This window comes from Hippocampus comes, unplaced genomic scaffold, assembly GCF_001891065.2.
Source record: "Hippocampus comes isolate QL1 unplaced genomic scaffold, H_comes_QL1_v1.1 scaffold137, whole genome shotgun sequence".
NCBI lineage: Eukaryota > Metazoa > Chordata > Actinopteri > Syngnathiformes > Syngnathidae > Hippocampus > Hippocampus comes.
Genome location: NW_017806002.1, coordinates 595714 through 614531, shown reverse-complemented (window position 1 = coordinate 614531; position 18818 = coordinate 595714). Strand labels below are relative to the sequence as shown.

The 18818-nt window shown below is 41.2% G+C and overlaps 1 protein-coding gene across 1 annotated transcript in view; it reads left to right on the top strand.

The window, feature by feature from the left end:
• foxj3 (forkhead box J3) overlaps positions 1 to 18818 on the top strand; it is a 107643-nt gene that overhangs the window by 66867 nt on the left and 21958 nt on the right. The window contains exons 3-5 of the mRNA XM_019892406.1: positions 4249 to 4323; positions 10887 to 10970; positions 14242 to 14343. Of these exons, the coding sequence (XP_019747965.1) occupies positions 4249 to 4323; positions 10887 to 10970; positions 14242 to 14343 (261 nt within the window). The remainder of the gene's footprint in view (positions 1 to 4248; positions 4324 to 10886; positions 10971 to 14241; positions 14344 to 18818) is intronic.

Here is an 18818-nt window from a genome sequence, read left to right as displayed (position 1 = left end):
ATTGAAAATGTTTGCGGTAACGTGGTGTAATAAGACAGCTTGACACAGCGAGCGATGTTGCAAGAACGCATGCAGGCGGAGTTCATTAAAACAGAAACTTTGAATATAACGGGATTAGTGGCGTACCTCGTCTGCTTGACCTAGCAGAAGGTACCTTGGACTTTTCTGCATATGTTGAGCAGGGTTTGTCCTCCTGGTATCACGTGGCACATGTACACGCACTTTTAAGACATATATACACACAGTTAAAACAAATGTTAGTGCTCCAGTGTGCACACTATTTTTCAGCCCGTGCGGTCTGCCACACAGATGTTTTCTGCTTTTTCCAGTGGGAGATGCTGGCTTAAACGAGAGCATCAAATCATTTTGTCACCATACGCTGCGCATTATCAAGGCCAGACACAGTCAATGCCATACGCACTATTTTTTGCACATAATGTCTTTGGCTACAGCTATCAAACATTTTTAGAATTTAATATTCTACCAATGATCCCATTGATTATTGGAGTAATCTCATTAAAAAAAAGATTTTGTATTATTAAATACATAACATATGCATGTCAGGTGCAGGTAATAATGTTGCACGGGGTATTCATTGGACTGGTCTCATGCATGTTTATAAATTGTGGGAGCAAGCCTGAGTTAAAAATCATTATTTTATTATTATATGGTATTATTTTGGGCAAGTTAACTTTATTTATGTCACACTTTATCAGAAAAGAGTCTCAAAGGACTTCACAAGCCCACAGTTCACAAAATTCAATGACATTCTCCCATCTCAAAACCCCCGTTCGAGCTAGGGAAAGAAGGATTAAATCTTGAAAAGGGGATTGCTCCATTTGTGATCCGCTTCCAGGTTGACCAGGCTGCAATGGATACAACATCAATCGCATGATGAGATGCTATAAAATGATAGTTTAAACAGCATGGGGAAGGGGGGAGAAGTGAAGCGGAGGTTAGGCGGGCTAAAAAAAACAAATGTCAGGAGTAGCGATGCTCCGTCGATCGGTGGCTGATAATTATTGGTTGATATTCGTGAAAAAGTGCTTGATCGGTGAACTCGATCAAAAACTTCAGGCCGATTGATCACCCTATATATTTAATTACTCTGATAAGGTAGTGACAAATGTATTCACTGTTTCTCTCAGAAAGTCAACAGATTAATCGATTATTTCAGAAAAATCAGTAGTTTCAGCTCTAAAATGTAACATTTTACACAGAATCCACATAATAGTTATCGGCCGATCACACTCATGGATGATTGGCGTCGGCAGCTTAAAACCCTGATAGTCAGGAGGTGTGAGGCAGGAAATAGACTAGCCGCATAGTAAGTATGGTATGCTCTACTATCTGCTGACTGCTTTTTCGTGATCCGACTCATCAAAAGTTTTTTAAAAATGTAGCCACCAACGTCACGTAATGTATTGTGCTCCTGTTGATGAACTTTCTTGCATGAATAGGAAGTGGTCAGAAGAGATGGCAGAAACACTTCAGCGTCACGTGCATGTCATTGTGTTTGTATCTTGTGACGTAAGGGTCTGCATGGGTTTCGTCGCATGAATTATTCGAATGGTGCACGCCACACCGAATGTATTATTCATGCAGTGCACTGGAGCTTTGAACTTGAACTGGGCAAACTCTGCCCTTGCAGGTATCCGGTGTGGGGAGTTGATTCCGAAGCCATGTTTAGTTCAGCGCAACTGTTTGTCGAGAAATCTCTCACTGCTGCATGTCTGCTACTAGTCTCAGCTTTTTCTTGTAACATAATGCAGGTATGCGTGAATAGATGTTAATTTATGACACAGGTGTCAAAGTCAAGGCCCGGGGGCCAGATCTGGCCAGCCACATCATTTTATGTGGCCCGCGAAAGCAAATCAAGCATGTCAAGTTCCATGATGCGTGCTAAAGTCTGAACCAAAATTTCAAATTGTCGTATGTAATCCACAATAACAGTCATTATTCTTGACTTCTGATTTTAAAACTAGTTGTCCATCAATTTGTTGTGCGCTGTATATGTAATATGTGGAGGTGATTAAACATTTATATGGTTTCCCAAAATTCATACCAGCCCTCCAAGGGAAACCGTAACTACAATGTGGCCCGTGACAAAAATGAGTTTGACACCCCTGATTTATGACATTGTGCCTGCAAAATTATGACCTTTTAATATTATTGTAAATCACAATAATTTTATGCACAGTTAGAACATTAGCGCTGCGCTTAAATGTCGGACAGTAAAAACTGGACTTCAATAGGGATCAACTAAAAATGCATCACACAAAAGTTAGATCATAAAAACAGCAAAAATCAATGTTTTAAAATACACAGTCCAGAGATATTCTACTGTAAAGTTAAATACAATACCAATAAACTGAATTTAAAAAGTGTATTGTACTAGATTAAAAAAACTAAAAAAACAAAACCAAAAAAAAAAAAAATCTCTTCAGCCAATTTCAATGTTTTTTTTTTTTTGTTTTTTTTTGCCCCCGTACCACTGGATGGAGCCTGCATACCACTCACGGTACTTGTCCAACACTTGGAAAACTTCTACCGTTTTTATGAATTTTACTGCAAATATTTTTGGAATAGTGTATTCGAATTGATTGATTATTTATCGCCATACGTACATTGTCCCTCAGTAACCTACGCTAATGCAATAATAAAGTTAGGAATGAAGCTGAATATTTGCACGAAAAACACTCCCAGGCCATAAATATGAAAGAATCAAATGAAAAAGCGTATGTGCGTTAACCGAACGTGCCTTCTTGTGCCGCATGAACATGTCTTCCGATGCCAACCGGCAAACTCACTGCTGTCCGTCACCTCGGATTGTCATATGTTGGTGCTGTCGTTAACGGAGGACCCCCCTTGTATGTGCCTTGTATCGGCGTTGTGGCTGGGGAAAAAAAATGTGGAATTGTGTCTCTTGAGCCATGTTGTCCAGCCTTCGCAGAAGAGAAGCCATACCGATGTCTCTGTAGCTGCTTCTCAAAACAGACAGATCGGGGTTCCGTTTTGCTTTGCCCTCCAGGCACGAGGATGATTGACTGACTGTGAGGCTCTTAATGTTCTGTCGGGGAACATTGAAAGCATCCTCTGGTTTCCATTGGCATTTCACAGCGGCGCGATTGACGGCATCACACAACGAGCCTGTCATTATCATCCCTCCTGTGGTATAATTGCCTTTAGTGTTGAACAAGCGGCTCCTATCTCGTGTGCTTGGGGGTCTCCGGCTCACTCGCCGTCACTCTCCACTCATCTCCCACGTCCGTTAAAGCGAGCGGAGAACACTGCGTATGTTTTTTAAGCATGGCCATCTGTCAATAGCACTCCCAACTAAGTGGAGTGGAGGTGTGTGCAGGGCCGTTTTTTTTTTGGGGGGTGGGGGGTGCTTTTGTTGCTCTGCGAGGCCCCCGTGGCTACTTCATCCCACCTCTCCATCCCAACGAGACAGCTGACTGGAGCTCGCTCTTATCCGTCGTGGAGTAGCTTGTAAGCGTGTAATGCGTTAACTTTGGGATGATGATCTGCATAATTTATTTCCTGCCCCCACAGGGGCCTGCTGGAGCATTAATTAATATCAGGCTCCTGCCAGGATCCCAGTGTGGGACTCCTCAAGGCTCCTGGTTTTGGCACATGTGGAACTTGATATGCTATCGTAGTAGATCCCACTTTTTTGACTTTAACCCATGCTTACTGTTAATTCTCCATGCATGCGTAGTATGGTCCAGGTCAATTTTGACCCGGTGAAAAATATCCTCATAATAATTGTTTGTATATAATTATGTCTTACAGAATTTTCCAAAATGTATGAATAACCTGTCTCGCAGTAATCCTGTAACTGGTTGAGTAAAACTGTGCATACATGGTGAGAACCAAGACATTTATCAAGACTGTTTCAAACGCCGTGCCCACCGTACTCTAAATACACCCATATAAATTACATCACCTGGACTCTTATAGTTTCAAGATTCTCCCGTGACCTCTCAAAGGGTAACGGGCATGTTTCTGCTGGGACCTCCGCAAAATTTGTAGAACAATATTGACATGAAGTATCCCACCACACCCATTGACCTTATGCGTATGTGAAGAGTGAAAGGAGGTAGAATACCTCCCTATGACAGCTTCTCAGTCCAAACCGCAAAAATACAAGCCAATGTGTTACTGCAAACTTGTTCTTTCTTGTTTTCTGTTTTTCTATGTCTACTCACCTTCTCCACCTGTCTCTCTCTGTTTTTGCCCCCGCAGAACTCGATACGGCACAATCTGTCATTGAACAAGTGTTTTCTCAAAGTGCCTCGCTCTAAAGACGACCCGGGAAAGGTGAGATTGAAACATTTAAGCTAATGCACCAATGAACACATTAACGTACGTTCATGCTTTTCTGACAATGTTATTTTTGCTAAATTAAGGCTTTCTCCATGTAATATAACAGCTTCCGTTGTCGTAACCATCCGACTTCTCTCCTCGCAAAATAGTTTCTCTCTTCAAATTAAGACCTTTCTCTCTCAACCTTATTTTCTAGCCTGTAGTGCTCAAACCTATTTGTTCCTGCTGTTGATATCCTTGAAGATCAATAAAGTATCTACATAACCTAACCTAATATAACCTGTGTCATAATGCAATAAAGAATACAACTCAAGGAGCATGTTTGATATGTATCAACAGCTGGCAGTAGTCAACCTTTTTTTTTTTTTGCACAACTTGTCTCTTTTGGAAAAATGTTAACTTTGAATCCCTGCCAGAACCTTGACAGGAGAGAAATGCATGGCACGCTCTTAATCTATTAGGAACCTTTCTCCCCCGCAGGATTGCATTTCATATGTAAGGAGAGATGTTTTCTTCTTTTATTATTGTGCGAGCTCAGACAGCAGATGAGGGTGAGATGAGAAAAAGTCAGACTGGTAGAGACCGAGTCAAAACAGGGTTTAAGTAAGGTCATTTCCAAAATTGTTGCATTCCCTCAAGCATTCAGCACCAATCTCCTACTTCACTCATTTTTCTTGATACTGTTAGTTTGACATTTGAATCTCAGCGGGACCACCTACTGTTGGGTTTGCCGGCCCCTTTACGTTGCTGTCTCTTGTGACATCAAGCTGATAATTAGCACTCATGCGCTGAGGTGGCTCATGACGGTGCAGCCACTATATTTAGTCCCGCGTTGTGCATGCTGTAGGTCTAATCGTATGAATCCTAACCTACATTTCAGCCCGGCGCTATCTGAGCGTTTGCTACACATGATGGGGAGAAAGAGAAAAAAAAAAAAAACAGGCACAAATAATTACCCTCTCTACACACACACACACACACACACACACACACACACACACACACACACACACACACACACAGACACACACAGACACACACACATATGCATGGAGAGCTACGCCTGGCTGTGCACTAGAGGATGGGGACTGAATGCTAATTTCGTGTTTTGCTGTAATCCTCTGATATTGACACTCCTGGGAGCTGCTCCACTAAATACAAAATAATCTATTGCGGTATGGATCCCATTCCAGATGCACGGCCAACGTGCTCGCATCCTTAATGGCTGCTCTTGATATGTTGCATCAATATTGTACTGTGGCAGGAATATGAAAACTGCTGCTCGGATGAGATAGGAGAGGCGAAGTCTGCGTCTGTGAGTCTGAGAGATGCTCAGGATTAAATAGCGCTCGTTATTGTGCAAAATCACCACCTGGCTGCATAGAAATCAGCAATTGTAAAGACTGCGGTCAATTGTGTGCTATACAGGTGAAACGGGTTGCAAATCTAAAATGACATCTTTTACTCGATCGATGGGATTTCCCATATATTTGCAAAAAATGTTTCCCCCCCCCATGTGTCGCTTGTAGAATTTTCTGAAGGCTGAAGCAACATTTGGAAACAGTGCAACAGTACTGCTTACTACTTTACAGATGCACTGTCAATAAATACAAATATTTGAAAGAAAAAAAAATCATGTTTTCAATCCAAATAGATTTGAGTCAATGAATATACAAAGACATCAACATGGACAACAAAATTCAATCAAAACATTTCAAGCTTCATTTTAAATGGAGAACATTCACAAGGCTTTAAGTCGTAAATGTAACTCTCCTCTATTCAAGCTTTTAAACAACTTATAAACTGGAGCGCTTTTAGTTGTTCCTGCTTGAAGGTCCAGACTGAGCTCTTTCTGCGACTCGAGAGCTCAAATCTGAGAAGTTATTCATCCCCGTTAAGCCTCCATGATCGGACAGAGATTTGGAGGAACTGATTATTATAAAATGATGATTGCTGATGACTCAATTGAGTCAAAATGACTTGGAATTTGATTACATCATTTTGCTGTCATAAGAGTCTGACTGTTTACCAGATTTACTATTGCCTTTTTTACTTAACATAAAACTGGTAGACAGTAGTGCGCGTAGTGCTATATTAGTGATGCAAAATTCCATCTGTTTTTTTAATTTGGAATATTACCTCTTCTTGTAACGTTTCAACCTTTTTCTTGCTTGTTATATTGCAATGTAATTGTCATATTACACTATCATTTGTGCAAACCCAAACAGATTCTGCCTAGAAAAAGACTTACCTCAATTATATGTTAATTATTGTACTATTGCACTGTTATTTTCGACCATGAAAGCATTCATTCATCCATCCATCCATCCATCCATCCATCCATCCATTCATCCATCCATCCATCCATCCATCCATTTATTTATTTATTTATTTGCCTTGTTATTTTAAAACCTTGTTCTCCAAAAGTTATCCATTTTTCCTTGTAGCGGAACACAGGAAAGCATCCATGCTGGTTGGATTATCTTGTTACTTGAGCCAAATTTCAACTCGTTTATCCCCAAGACTTTAACATCTTAAAAAATGTTTCTCGCCACATCGCGCAGCTTTGTACCGGTATTGTAAAAGTTCAACTTTTGGCTTTGACTCAAAAAACTAAACAATATTTTTTTTTCCACAGAGCGACATTAATTAATATCACAGTGTGAAATCTGCCAAATTACGTTTTCAGTGTCATGCTACTCATTTTGTCTCGAAAGATATCTTACTTGAAAAATAGATGGGGGGGGTTTCCCCCTCATAAGTTAAGTATACAATACAAAACAATAAGTTGAGTATACATTGTATACTGCGCACTGTCATTTCTGCAAAATTCAAAAACATTTGTCTTGTTGTATTACAGACTCATTCTGGCAAAATAATCGACTTCACCTCATTGTGGAACGCCAGTTTTACTAACACTTGAAATTTTCCGATTAAATTTTTTTCATTGAAGTTGATATATTCTATGAAAAGAAGCCGTTTTTGCAGGTAGAATGCATGTTTTATGATAAGGCTGCCGTTTTGTGACGGCTGAAGAGAATATGGTGGCTTGCGCTATGTTCCTGTGGACCCAACGTTATGTTGCAGAATATTTGTGAATAATTTAATGGCTCTTTATATGTTTTTCTCTTTTCCTGCCAACTCTCTGGGGGTGGGGAGAGAAGAAAAAAAATGCAGCAACTCTCTCTCTCTCTTCCCACGAGGGTTAACTTTAAGTGTTCTTCCCCGCACTAATTAAAAGCAACGGAACCCATCCAGGCTTTGTCTGTACAACTCCTGTTTTTGAAACATGTGCGTTATAAGACACACATGGAGTGACTGCGGTGACAACACGCCTCACCTTTATCAATGATGTAGAATTTCTAATGAGGCTGCTGCATTTTTATCACCCTTGTATTCCACCCCACCCCTCCCTTCCTTCTCGGCTTGATTGCGCGTGTGAATTATTCTCAACCCCTCTGAGGAGCCGTTAATTGACCCCAAAGCTTGGCGCACATTAAAACATATCATTTCACATCCACACATCCCGCCCACCCCTGATGAATATAGGCCAAGCGTGGCTTTTCATTTGAACAATTGCAGCCGCGCCAGAGTACGTGAATTGTGAAATAAGATTTTTTTTCCCCCCTTTAACAAGGGCAGACCATTGTGTACAATGCTATTATTTTATGGATACTCACTCGGCTTTTCTGGTGGATGCATCAATTATTCTCTCTGCCGGGGAAGTCATTTTTAAAAGGTCCAGATCTCACTTTCTCTTGACAATTGAGATTTTTTTTTTCTTATCATGAAATATGAAGAGTAAATTCAAAAACCCGCATGGCCTTAGGTAAAAAAAAAAAAAAAAAAAAAAAAAAGACTTTTTGTGTTTTGTTTTCTTATTTTGCAAGCGTATGCTGCCTTGTTTTGGACTTGGAGGAAGAACACCATCGGAAAAAAAAAAAGAAATTGAAAAGATAAATAATGCAGGCTCGGGCTGTAGAATAGCATCCACCAAAATTCCCATCCCACCCTCCTCTAGTCAGCCTGCACTGTTCTCTCCTTCATTAGCCTCTCTCGCCTCGGCCAGAGCGGCTCTTCCTCATTTCCCGGCCTGTGAGCCACCTTGGCAACGGTGCCATGCTCACCTGAGGCAGAGGAAGTGATGATTCAAGGAAGAGCTTAGCGGCAGCTGCCTCTCGCTAGCCTCCAGTGGTGGTACCCGAATCTTTCTTTACTGACATAAACCCACCCATGTTCCACACAAGCAGACATAGCGAATGCAACGAATGTAGATTTTGGCGTTTATGCTCTCCAAAAAAGTGACGTAGGGCTAGTCAATTAAAATGTAAATGTCTTTGTAATCAAAGAAAAATTCCGAATGTGCTCAATAGCATGGTGAGTTCCTAAATTATGAGAGCACCCCAAACGCACCGTATGACATGAATGTGATTTTGCTCTGTCTGAGTGGGCCATAAACCGTTTAATGAGACCTCAGTTGGAGTTTACTCTAAAACTAAACACTGAAAAAAAAGGATTACACACATTGTATACTACTCATAAAGACTTAGGCTTTCGGGTGAAATTTATGAGAACAGTTCACACGACAATAATATCACATGAAAGAAAGCTATTTAAGTAGAAGGATGCTCTGGTGATTTCCTCACCACAAACAATTCCTTGAAACAAAAGTTAACAATAATGGTGGGTACACCACAACAAAAAACTTCAACGTCTCAGTAACTCGTCATGTGCCCTTGAGCATCAATTACAGCTTGACGACGACGTCTCATGCTTTTCACACGTCGACTCATTGTCTGCTGAGAGGCATGGCAGCTCTCAGGTCATTGAGTTTCTGGGGGGCAGAATTTCGAGCCTCGACACGGCGACTCGGCTGACCCCACAGGATTCAGGGCTGCGGAAAGTGCAGGCCGTTCCATTTGAGGTACACCAGCCTCCCACAGCCATTCCCTGATAATGCGACCCCGATGAGCTGGAGCATTTGTCGTCCATGAAGATGAAATTAGGCCCGTGTTGTTCATGTACGGGCACAATCACTGGATTAATCATGTTATTCAGGTAGTATGGGCTTGTCACTGGTCGCTCATCCTGCGTAATTGCTCCCTGGCCAATGCAAGACGATGCCGCCTGTGCTTGGTGGCGTGGTCAGGTACCCTTGCAGGTTGTCTAGCACGCAGACCATGCTGATGTTAACGGTTTCGAATGGTCTGACGTGATACTTGGGTGCCTCTCACCTCCCTTAAACGTGCCTGCAGTTAAGTGGCATTCATCATCCAGTTTCTCTGGGCATTGTTCACAATGTAGCGGTCATCAGCATGGGATGTGGCCACTGCACGTCCACTTCTACAGCTTTCTGTGACTCTTTCAGTCTCTCTGTATCTCTGTTGTAACCTGCTGATGACACGCTGTGACACTCTAAACTCGGGGGCTACTTCTGTCTGAGAAGGTCCTTTTTGAGGAATCACAATGGCAAGGCACTGTTGAGCCATTGTTAGGTGTCGTCTTGGTCTCATGATGTCAAAATGTGAACAGCATGATGAGGACGACTGCTTAAACATCAGCTCTAATTGAACCAGAACACTTATTGGTCAATTCAAGGATCAAACGTGAATTTTGCCGTTCAGCTTCTCGTTCAAGAACAGCACCTTGTGCAAAAAGTACTGGAACATTTAACAGTTGGACATGTGCATTCAAAAGATAAAAAAAAGGGTCACATTAATTTCACCTCTAAAGGTTTGAATGCATTTTCGGCTCGTTCTGAAATTTCACCTGAAAGCCAAATATCCCTAAGCTTTTGTGAGTAATATCTATACTGTGTGTGTGTGTGTGTGTGTGTGTGTGTGTGTGTGTATTTTTTATATATATATATATATATATATACACACACACGCACACACACACGCGCACACACACGCACAAGACATTTTTATTTTAGCGATATCGTCAGTGCTAATGCTAGCAGTCAATGTAGACTCCCATTGACGGGTTACTAGAAAATTAGCATTGAGTTCCCCATATAACGAACATTCACACACAAATGCTTTCAGACAAGTCAATATAACTAAAAATATTCTTCCTGTGAAAAAAATGAATTATGTTAATAAAACCCAAATACGACTTATTTCCTCTACTCTTAATGTAAGCGTGTACTCCAAGCATACACAGTACTACACTGCCTTCTAAAGGCCAAGACGCACACAGCAAGAACAGCCGGTATTTATTTGTATGTATTTATCTATTTTAATCGCTATATTTTAAAATGTATTATTAGTTTTACTTGGTTCATAATTTTTGTTTGGTTGTTCTTTTAAATTAGATTTAAAGTTGAGTGGTATTAGTTGAAGAAATAAAAAGTTTTGAAACCAATGAGTCATCGTGTTTATTAATCGTGATTTTATTATCAATCCAAATAATCCTGATTATTAATAATAACATAATCGCCCAGCCCTAGCTTGATGGTCTTGTGACACCTCAGAGAGCACTCTGAGGCAAGTGCAATTTTTTTTTTTTTTTTTTTTTTTTTTTAATGTGCTGACAGTGCTCTCTTTCCCCCGCAGGGCTCTTACTGGGCCATTGACACCAACCCAAAAGAGGATGCCTTGCCAACACGGCCCAAGAAGAGGCCACGGTCCGGAGAGCGGGTGAGTGTGAGGGGGGGCTGGGACTCTTCATCATCTTGTACTCTACGCCAGTGTTCCCAACATTTATTGAGTCGAGCCACAGATCACACAACAAAAACATCTCATGTCACAACACCACATGTACCAGTAACAAAAAGCACAGCTTTATTTGAATAGCATAATTAAAAGTACAGCATTTAAAAAGCATGAAAACGCAAAACGGTTGAACAGTTAAACCAATGAAGAAGAAGTGCATGCCATCCGTCTGGTGCACTTAGGCGGAACAGAGAGAAAGTTGTAAGTTCCTTTACATAAATGACCAGACGACTCAGTGCAACTCTTGCATGCTAACTCAATTAAACACCTCCGGTTGGATATATAGTGTACAAGTAAAGGAGTTCCCTTCCTTTTGGCATGCTATTGCACCAGTGTTAGGGATCGCACTCAAGTCACAATCAGGCAAGTAAAATATTAATGGACTATGGCAATAATGAGCCCGCTAAAACGATAAAGTAGTCCAAAGAGGTTGGTCCACGGTAATGCATGCGCTGCAAGAGAGCATTAGTTTGTCCCACTTACGTTGTATGAAGATTGAATGGAGGTGAATGTAACTATCAACGATACTGATTTGGTGTAGCATCGAATGCAAATAAGCATTGACAATGCACTGCTGGAGGGGCAGTTTTGCACATTACACTACATTACAATGGACACAAAAACAATTACTCCTTGTTTTTGTTGTTTTAAATCAATAAAAATCGATGAAATATTGTGAAACATTTTTCAGCCCATTCCTACTAAGTCACTGTGTTTAAAGAGGTATTTTGTTGAAAGTTTATTTGACTTTCGTAGTTGCGTTGATCTCTTGTTTCAAAAATAAACCAAAAATTGAGTTTTTTTCCTTATTTTAAATACTAAAAAGGTGGGGAAAGAGAAGAAAAACAATTCAGTATATATTGATCATTCAAAGCACAATAATAAATCGAATTTTTAAATAACAGTGGCACATAGAAGCCTCCCTCTTGCACATACATCCATTTTGGATTGGATTGGATTGGATTGGATACAACTTTATTGTCAAATGTACAGCACAGATGAAATTTCTTCCCTCTCAACATAAAACAAGAGGAGCCGCTGCGGGTGTCTGCGCCGCCATCAAAAGAAAAGTTTACAAAAAATGACAAAATAATACAAGACATTTTGCCGTTAAGATCCATCCTGAGCTCACATATTGGCTCGTATTAGATTGTGCACGTGTACCTAATGAAGTGTCCTGTGACTGTATGTCGCAAGTATTCTTTTCCTTCTGTCTCTTCCATTTCCTTTCTGCTTCTCACAGTCTTTCTCCATCGTTCTTCTCCCCCCACACACGCACGCACGCACGCACACACACACACACACACACACACACACACACACACACACACACACACACACACACGGACTTTATGTGACTGCCTCGCTATTCTGTCACAAAGCGGGCACATTATTAATAAACGGTACCCCAGGTAGCCTTTACACATGTTATAACCTGACCATACCTCTTTTAAAAAAAAAAAAATATTTTTTAATGAACACATTTAATGCAGAGCACTACTCTGAGCTTTTGGCTTTTTAAATTAGGGATGGTCCAGTGTTACACACAGGCTTTTAGTGGAGTTGCTCACTTGTGATCTGACCTCCGGGCATCCCAGCGCTGCGGCCTCGGGAAGGCTTCCTTTACCATGTGGCTGACCGCAGTCCACTGGGAAGGGGAGGTTCCGCCAAGCCGGAGTTTCGGGGGCAGATTTGTGCACATGCCACTCCCATTGTCTCCTCCACACATTATTCTTGTATTTAAAAAGCCATTTAAAAAAGATGTATTTTATAAATATTAACTTTTTTTTAAATTGTCTAGCAAACATGTATACTGTATTACATGTGCAAATACATGTCCCGGGCACATTTTGACACTTTAAAAATCAATTCGAAAAAGTTTCCAAAATATGTTGATCGAAGAGGAATTGTCTTATTTTTAAATATAATACATTTCCCCGCCACACGTTGACAACGTATTGAAAATGTTTTGTATTTCTCAAAAATATTTAATCATGCAAACTTTATTTCCTTCGATTGATTAGCAACCAGTTTAGTGTGTAACCCGCCTCTTGCCCAAAGACGGCTGGGATATGCTCCACGGTGAGGTTTAGCGGTACAGAGAATGGAGAGAAGGACATATTTTTAATGTCGCCATGTATTTATTTGTATGATTTTGTAATTGTTTAATTTAATGAGAGAGAGAGAGAGAGAGAGAGAGAGAATAATCCTCGATATATTTTATTGTTGTATTTAGTTGATAAATCATAAATCCAAATATATGTCCTTGTAGCATGTTAATAGAGTTTTACAAATACGTGTTGAAAAATATATTCTTAATATATTTTCATAAGTGGTACTTTTCTATAAAAAAATGTTGATTCAATATATACGAATACATTTTGACAATATCAATATTTTTCCATTTGAATATACTGTATATATGATTTCTGTATCTTTCAATCTTATTTAGGAACAAATTTCATCTAAGAAAAAAATAAAATACATTTGTAATTATAATAGCATTATGTCTTAATACAAATATTGTAAATCATTTGGTCATTTTATCAACCATTTTTATTTAATTAGAATATTCAATAAAATATCCTTAATGTTTATCAATTGTACAAATACAAATTCAATGTATTCTTCATATTGCAGCATGTATCACAATGCCTGCTGTGGTGCGTCTCTGCTGTGCTTGTATGTAGGCACGGCACAAAAGAAAGTGACGCGTGTCGGTTCTGTCGCCCCTTCCCTCCCTCGCCGAACAAGGAATTCCATTAAGAGTCTCAGACGGCACGAGTGGGAGTTTGGGAAATCTCATTTAGTGTTTATCATGAATTAAAAATGGTATTGTTGGCAGCCAATCCTCTTAGCGTAAGCACTTTTTCGGAGAGAGACTGCCGCGGCGGAGTTATCTTTGACGACAGCACACACAGCGGGCACGCATGGTGTGCTTCATGACGACGATGATGATGTGCGTTTCTTCGGTGGGAGGCGAGGTTGGGGATGAAAGCCATCTCTTGTCCTCCCGCGAAGAAACGCGCTTGAAATGTGACCTAAATAATAGGTACGGTCTTCATTTTGCGGCAGGATGCGAACAAAGGCCAAAAAATATCAACCTGCTTGTGTTTAATAATTGGATTAGGTTGGGTTTTATTTATTTCTTCCCTCTCTCTGTCTCCGCATCCCACGTCCAACCCACCCCCCACAGGCTTCAACGCCATACAGCCTGGAGTCGGAGTCTTTGGGGATGGAGTGTATGATCTCTGGAAGTGCCTCTCCAACGCTGGCAATCAACACTGTGACTAACAAGGTACTACAGGCGGCCCTCCAGCCTCCAGCTCCCCCAACACGCACCTGGCTACGTGGCTGCACCCTGACCCCGCCCACTTCGTCAACCTCCTACTGAACAGTTTCCCCGTGGAGAGAGAAGCACTCCACACACGCACACCCTCACATGCCTAAAGCTTATCCACAACCCACACCAAAATACACAAGGAGGTGCACGTCGGAAACTCATTCTTGCACAACTGGCTCCTGTTGTTGAGCTCGGCAACATGATGCCCGCATGGGTGCTTGCAACATAAAACCTGGCCATCTGATATACTGTACACCACACACACACACACACACACACACACACACACACACACACACACACACACACACACACCTGTTCACATCTGTTCACATTTAAGATAGAATATTCCCACACAGCGAACCTGCTAAGGCATGGTATCAGACTAAAGGCCCGCAGGCCCGGTCCTTGACGTCGTCATACCGAGAAACCTTTCCAGAATTTGTCTACTCGTCCGTAAAAATACAACTATTCCAACTATTGAACATTTTTAAGTCAATTATGCAACCGATTACTTCGATTAGTCGGACAAAAATTGTTTCGGATTTATTAAACAACATAACGCACATTGGAGATGCAGGTTTTATACATTATTTGTTTATTCCACACTGTGACTGAGTATGTGTGTGACTTTAAAAGAAAGGCCTGGCCTGGTGAATGATGTGGAAGTCAGCGAATGACAGTGTAGGGTTGGTTCTATTGAGTGAGTAATCGTTAGACAGTCTGCATACTGTTGATAGCCTGAGCCTCATTTTTGGCCGCGGCGGCTCATAAATGAATGTGCTTATGAAGTGATTTTGTTACCGTTTGTTCATTAAAGTGACTGAAAGTGCACAATACCTTCTTCCAAGCAGCCGTAGACTATATTGAAGTAGCTAACATTAAGGGTGTGCATCTCTCCAATAAAAGACAATTTGATATGTATCGTGATACCTGGGGTGCGATATGATTAAAGGACGGGTTATTTTTGAAGTGGAACGATTCAATCCGTGTTGATTCAGTGGGATTACAATTCCATTCGATGTGGTACGGCTCAGTTATAGAGGGTATGATGCAATGAGTTTCTTGTTGTGAATTTACCATATGAATGTGACCCGAGTGAGGAGAAGCAGTTTAGAATACGGATGGTTGGGTGAATATGTCAGTACACTGAAAAAAAGTCCTTAACTTTTGGCCGCACATGAAAAAATAATTACAATGGAACCAAAGGATGGGGTTTTTTTCAGTGTAGGTTAGTTTAAATGTGTTCTTCCCTTCAAGGATAGCTCTCTCCAGTCAAAGATGAATTGATACATATCTCTAAAGTGGAACGATTCGATTCAATACACTCACATCTTTTTAATCAAAACTGATGTTCCGATTCAAATCTTTTTTTTTGGGCTACCCCCCTAGCTAACACCAAGTCTGTACATTGTTTTTGTCAATCGTAAACGTGTTGTTGTGTTTAATTTGTTGGTTCAGTTTTTCCCTAGACACGTTGCACTTCATCTTTAAATCTCTAAGTGTCAGATGGTTAAAAAAATTGTCTGCGTTGTACGCGCTCTTTCCATCATGCTTGCTCCCATCGCGCCAACATATTTCTTCTTGACTAGGCCCTGGAGGCTAACCCAGCTGACATTGGATAAAAGGCGGGGATTTGAAGTCTCATGGAAGTAGTTCACTGAGGATTGCATGGGGGGAACGGATTGGCAGCACCAAGGTGGTCGCACGACAAAATAAATGAATGGCATTAAAATATCATGACTCGTTGGATATACCACACAGTTGTGTGGGCACAAACTAGATGAAATAATGTTGCACTTTTTATTCGGTTTAAAAAAAAAAAAAACGCTTAGGACTCCTCGCACATCCGCGAGTAATGCTGCGGGGAAGGTGAGCTGGTTCGCGCGAGTGTGCCATTCACTCTGAAATTGAAATAGGCTTTTTAACCTTAAGCTCTCATCCTCCGGGCCCAATGGGGGCAGCTCTCAGGAGTACTTTTAAAAAGCCTGCAAGAGTCACTTATTCATTTGCAAGCGAGCATTACCCAAAAAAAGAAGAGCGTACAAGCATGCAATCCTGTGTGTGAATATGCTTGTGCGACAGGGGCCTCTTAAGCTCCTGAGTTGTGCGGCGAAGGGCACGGTGTCAGCGTGTGTTGTAACTTGTGCGCGCATGCACGCAGAGTATGTTAGCAAGGGCTTCCACTTGTTTTGACAAGCACCACACATAAGCATACATGCACTTTTTCATGAATCTGTCTCCTTGTTGCGCCCTCATAACAGTTAAGATTCCCGGCCATCTGTCCATCAGATGGCTGTACTGCCAAAGCTTAACTCTAAACAAGATTAATTATCCCAAATCACGTCAAGATATGCTTGCTCTTTGTCTGGCAAGATATTTCCTCTTACACGGCAATTTTTGTCGTATTCTGCTAGCTACGAGTATTTTTTATTCAAGATATTTATTATTATTGAGAGGTTGTTACTGGTTCTGAGTAAGTTTAGCTTAAAATTAAAAAATGCCATATTTCTATGGTATAAATAGTGTAATATTATGACAGTGGTGTAGGTTTGCCAAGTCAAATGTTTCAATTCTGTTGGCAGATTTGACCTAAAGTTCCCATATATTGTTACAGCACTGGTCACCTTCTTCTCTTCACTGGGATGTCGAACATGAGCGGCACCTCGTCCATGTTGGTCATGTCGATGGAACGCATATGTTTGTCGGCAATCTTTTTGTCGCGTTTCAAAATGCAAAGTATGCTTGTCCCTCATCGCTAGTCGGTATTCAGGAGTATGGGGATTGGTTGAGAGACCAGTCGGCCAGGTGAGGCCAGTTGAGCGGCAAAATAAAGAATTAAAATCTCCAAGAAAGCATCTTTATTTAATCTAACGCAGAACATTTGACTTTTTACTGCAGTAGGAGCAGAAGATGACTATCTTTTCCTTGTAATCCGCCGGATGTTGTTGCGCCGCCTTCGTCCTTGCCCGGATGTATAGATGGCGCACCAAAGCACCATGGATTAGTTGATTTTGAATTCCCTCGTGGCTGTTGGATTCCCATGGTCCTAACTGATTGCTTGCAGTTTAAACTATGGCTCGTGAGCGTGTCTCTTCAGAGTTGCCATTTTGTTGTTTTGCACAATGCACCTACTGGGGGTGTGCCTTTCACGCCCACCCTTCCCACTTTAACGTCTGCATGCTCTTCTCAGTTACGTCAGCGTTTAATCTATACAAGCAACGTGTCGGCACAACATCAGTCTGTCAAGCGGACCACTCATCATCAAGCGGACTCTTACCGGGCGGCACGGTTTTGCTCACTTGCATGGGGGGAACGGATTGGCAGCACCAAGGTGGTCGCACGACAAAATAAATGAATGGCATTAAAATATCATGACTCGTTGGATATACCACACAGTTGTGTGGGCACAAACTAGATGAAATAATGTTGCACTTTTTATTCGGTTTAAAAAAAAAAAAAACGCTTAGGACTCCTCGCACATCCGCGAGTAATGCTGCGGGGAAGGTGAGCTGGTTCGCGCGAGTGTGCCATTCACTCTGAAATTGAAATAGGCTTTTTAACCTTAAGCTCTCATCCTCCGGGCCCAATGGGGGCAGCTCTCAGGAGTACTTTTAAAAAGCCTGCAAGAGTCACTTATTCATTTGCAAGCGAGCATTACCCAAAAAAAGAAGAGCGTACAAGCATGCAATCCTGTGTGTGAATATGCTTGTGCGACAGGGGCCTCTTAAGCTCCTGAGTTGTGCGGCGAAGGGCACGGTGTCAGCGTGTGTTGTAACTTGTGCGCGCATGCACGCAGAGTATGTTAGCAAGGGCTTCCACTTGTTTTGACAAGCACCACACATAAGCATACATGCACTTTTTCATGAATCTGTCTCCTTGTTGCGCCCTCATAACAGTTAAGATTCCCGGCCATCTGTCCATCAGATGGCTGTACTGCCAAAGCTTAACTCTAAACAAGATTAATTATCCCAAATCACGTCAAGATATGCTTGCTCTTTGTCTGGCAAGATATTTCCTCTTACACGGCAATTTTTGTCGTATTCTGCTAGCTACGAGTATTTTTTATTCAAGATATTTATTATTATTGAGAGGTTGTTACTGGTTCTGAGTAAGTTTAGCTTAAAATTAAAAAATGCCATATTTCTATGGTATAAATAGTGTAATATTATGACAGTGGTGTAGGTTTGCCAAGTCAAATGTTTCAATTCTGTTGGCAGATTTGACCTAAAGTTCCCATATATTGTTACAGCACTGGTCACCTTCTTCTCTTCACTGGGATGTCGAACATGAGCGGCACCTCGTCCATGTTGGTCATGTCGATGGAACGCATATGTTTGTCGGCAATCTTTTTGTCGCGTTTCAAAATGCAAAGTATGCTTGTCCCTCATCGCTAGTCGGTATTCAGGAGTATGGGGATTGGTTGAGAG